We start from the raw sequence: 2,358 nt of genomic DNA on the forward strand, positions 1-2,358 counted from the left end.
AAAAGAATAGAGGAGAGGATTTCACCAGAAGGCTGCAAAGGAAAGGAGTGAATAATAAAAACTCGTGGCAGACAGAGAGTCCAACACAGCTGGACCGTGATTGGTCGTTATTAAAATAATTAAATTAATAATTAAAATAGTATTATTAAAATAATTTCCCATGGAACCAATCAAAGGTGCACCTGTTGGTGAACAACCTGCAGACCACAGCCCTCGGAGTTATTGCTGACGTTTCTTTCCTTTGGTCTCTTAAAAGACTAAATTATCCAATTAAGAGCTGACACCTATTTAACTGACACCTGGATTATTTAACCCAGCAAAGATCCCAAAGAGCCTCAATGCAGATTTTTCCACCCAGTCACAAAATCCCAAAGCCCTGAAGAAGAAGAAGAAGAAGAAACCCAGGAGCTGTGCTCTCCGTCTTGCTCCCATCCACTGAAAATCCCAAACCCTGAATTTCTAATTTTAAACCCTAATTTTAAAGTGCTCTGTAATCTGTTTCACACTTTTGTGGGTTTCTCTGGGTCTGGATTGAAGGCACTTGAGACAATAATTCACATTCAAATTCAATTTTGTTTATTATTTCTTATCACTAAAGCAGTCTCGTTGCTGTGAGTTTGGCAGGTTTTCATTAGAAGGCACAAAATTGCCAAAAATTGTGGTGGTTTCTGGGTCCCCAGGACCAAGGAGGAATTGATGACTCTGACTCCGTGTCCTTAGAAGGCTGATTTATTATTTTGTGATATTAAATTATATAAAAGAATAGAGAAAGGATACAGACAGAAAGTTAAAAGATAATAACGAAAAACTCGTGGTTCCTTCCAGAGTCCTGACACAACTTGACCATAATTGGTCATTAAGTCAGAACAATTCACAGCAGAGATAAATAAATAAACAATAAAACAATCACCTGTTGGATAAACTATTCTAAAGAAGCAAAACCCAGGAGAAGCAAATCAGATAATATTGGTTTCATTTTCTTTGGGGCTTCTCATCTTCCCAGGAGAAGCAATCCTGGCGAAGGGATTTTTCAGAAAATATCACAGTGACACTCCTGGGGACCCTGCAAACTCAACAATTCCCTTTTTCTCCGAACCTTCTCACCTTCCCAGCAGACAAACCCTGGCCAAAACGGATTTTTCCAGAAAATATAACCCTGAAAATATCAATTTGCAGGTCAGCTCTCCCAGCTGTGACTCTCAGGGTTACATGGAGATGCCACGCTGGGCTTGGAGCCCAGACCCCCAAACCTGGGTGTTCTCACCTTCCCAGCAGACAATCCCTGGCCAAAACGGATTTTTCTAGAAAAGATAACACTGACAAATATTTATTTCCAGGTCAGCTCTCCCAGCTGTGACTCTCAGGGTTACATGGAGATGTCATGCTGGGCTCAGAGCCCAGACCCCCAAACCTCAACGTTCTCATCTTTCCAGGACACAAACCCTGGCCAAAACAGATTTTTCTAGAAAAGATAACAATGACAAATATTTATTTGCAGGTCAGCTCTCCCAGCTGTGACTCTCAGGGGCTGCACGGGGACGACACGCCGGGCTCGGAGCCGCAGAGCCCGGTGGCGCAGACCTCGGCGGGGCAGGGCTGGGCGGCGGCGCTGCCCTTGGTGTCGCGGGTGAAGACGGAGCAGGGCGAGCCCGACGGCGTGCAGTGCACCTTCGTGGTCAAACGCCTCTGGGACGGGGCCGCCAAGGACTCCGGCGGCAACGGCAGCAGGAAAATGGCCAAATTCTCCGAGGCGGCGCCGCGCCCGCCCGCCGCCACCGCTCCCTGCCCGAGCAGCCCCCCCCGGAGCCCCGGGCCCGCGCCCGCCTGCGCCAGGACCTGGCGTCGCTGCCGGCCGAGCTCGTCACCCAGATCGGCAACCGCTGCCACCCCAAGCTCTACGACGAGGGAGACCCCGCCGAGAAGCTGGAGCTGGTCACCGGTACTGGGACACGCTAAGGGGGGGGGTCCCACAGGGTTTTGGGGACCCCCTGACCCCCTTTTTGTGCCCCCCGCCCAGGTACCAACGTGTACATCACGCGGGCGCAGCTGATGAACTGCCACGTCAGCGCGGGCACGCGGCACAAGGTGCTGCTGCGCCGCCTGCTCGCCTCCTTCTTCGACAGGTGAGCCCCCCCAGGGGTGCCCCCCGCCCTCAGTTGGGGTCCCGGAGGGGTGGGGTTTGTTTTTGGGGGGGGTTCAAGCTGGGGTTTTTGGGGTCTGGCAGGAACACGCTGGCCAACAGCTGCGGGACGGGGATTCGCTCGTCCACCAACGACCCCAGCAGGAAACCGCTGGACAGCCGGGTGCTGCACGCTGTCAAGTGTGAGTGGGGGGCTTGGGGGGGACCCCCGGGGGATG

The 2,358-nt window shown here is 51.7% G+C and overlaps 1 protein-coding gene across 1 annotated transcript in view; it reads left to right on the top strand.

The window, feature by feature from the left end:
* The window catches only part of NACC1 (nucleus accumbens associated 1), a gene marked incomplete at both ends in the record, with an annotated part of 4,310 nt that extends 1,984 nt beyond the window's left edge, over positions 1 to 2,326 (top strand). The window contains 4 exon segments of the mRNA XM_041486360.1: positions 1,499 to 1,782; positions 1,785 to 1,939; positions 2,018 to 2,123; positions 2,225 to 2,326. Of these exon segments, the coding sequence (XP_041342294.1) occupies positions 1,499 to 1,782; positions 1,785 to 1,939; positions 2,018 to 2,123; positions 2,225 to 2,326 (647 nt within the window).
* Positions 2,327 to 2,358: the final 32 nt, after the last annotated feature.

The sequence above is a fragment of the Pyrgilauda ruficollis genome, unplaced genomic scaffold, assembly GCF_017590135.1.
Source record: "Pyrgilauda ruficollis isolate IOZ18807 unplaced genomic scaffold, ASM1759013v1 scaffold753, whole genome shotgun sequence".
NCBI lineage: Eukaryota > Metazoa > Chordata > Aves > Passeriformes > Passeridae > Pyrgilauda > Pyrgilauda ruficollis.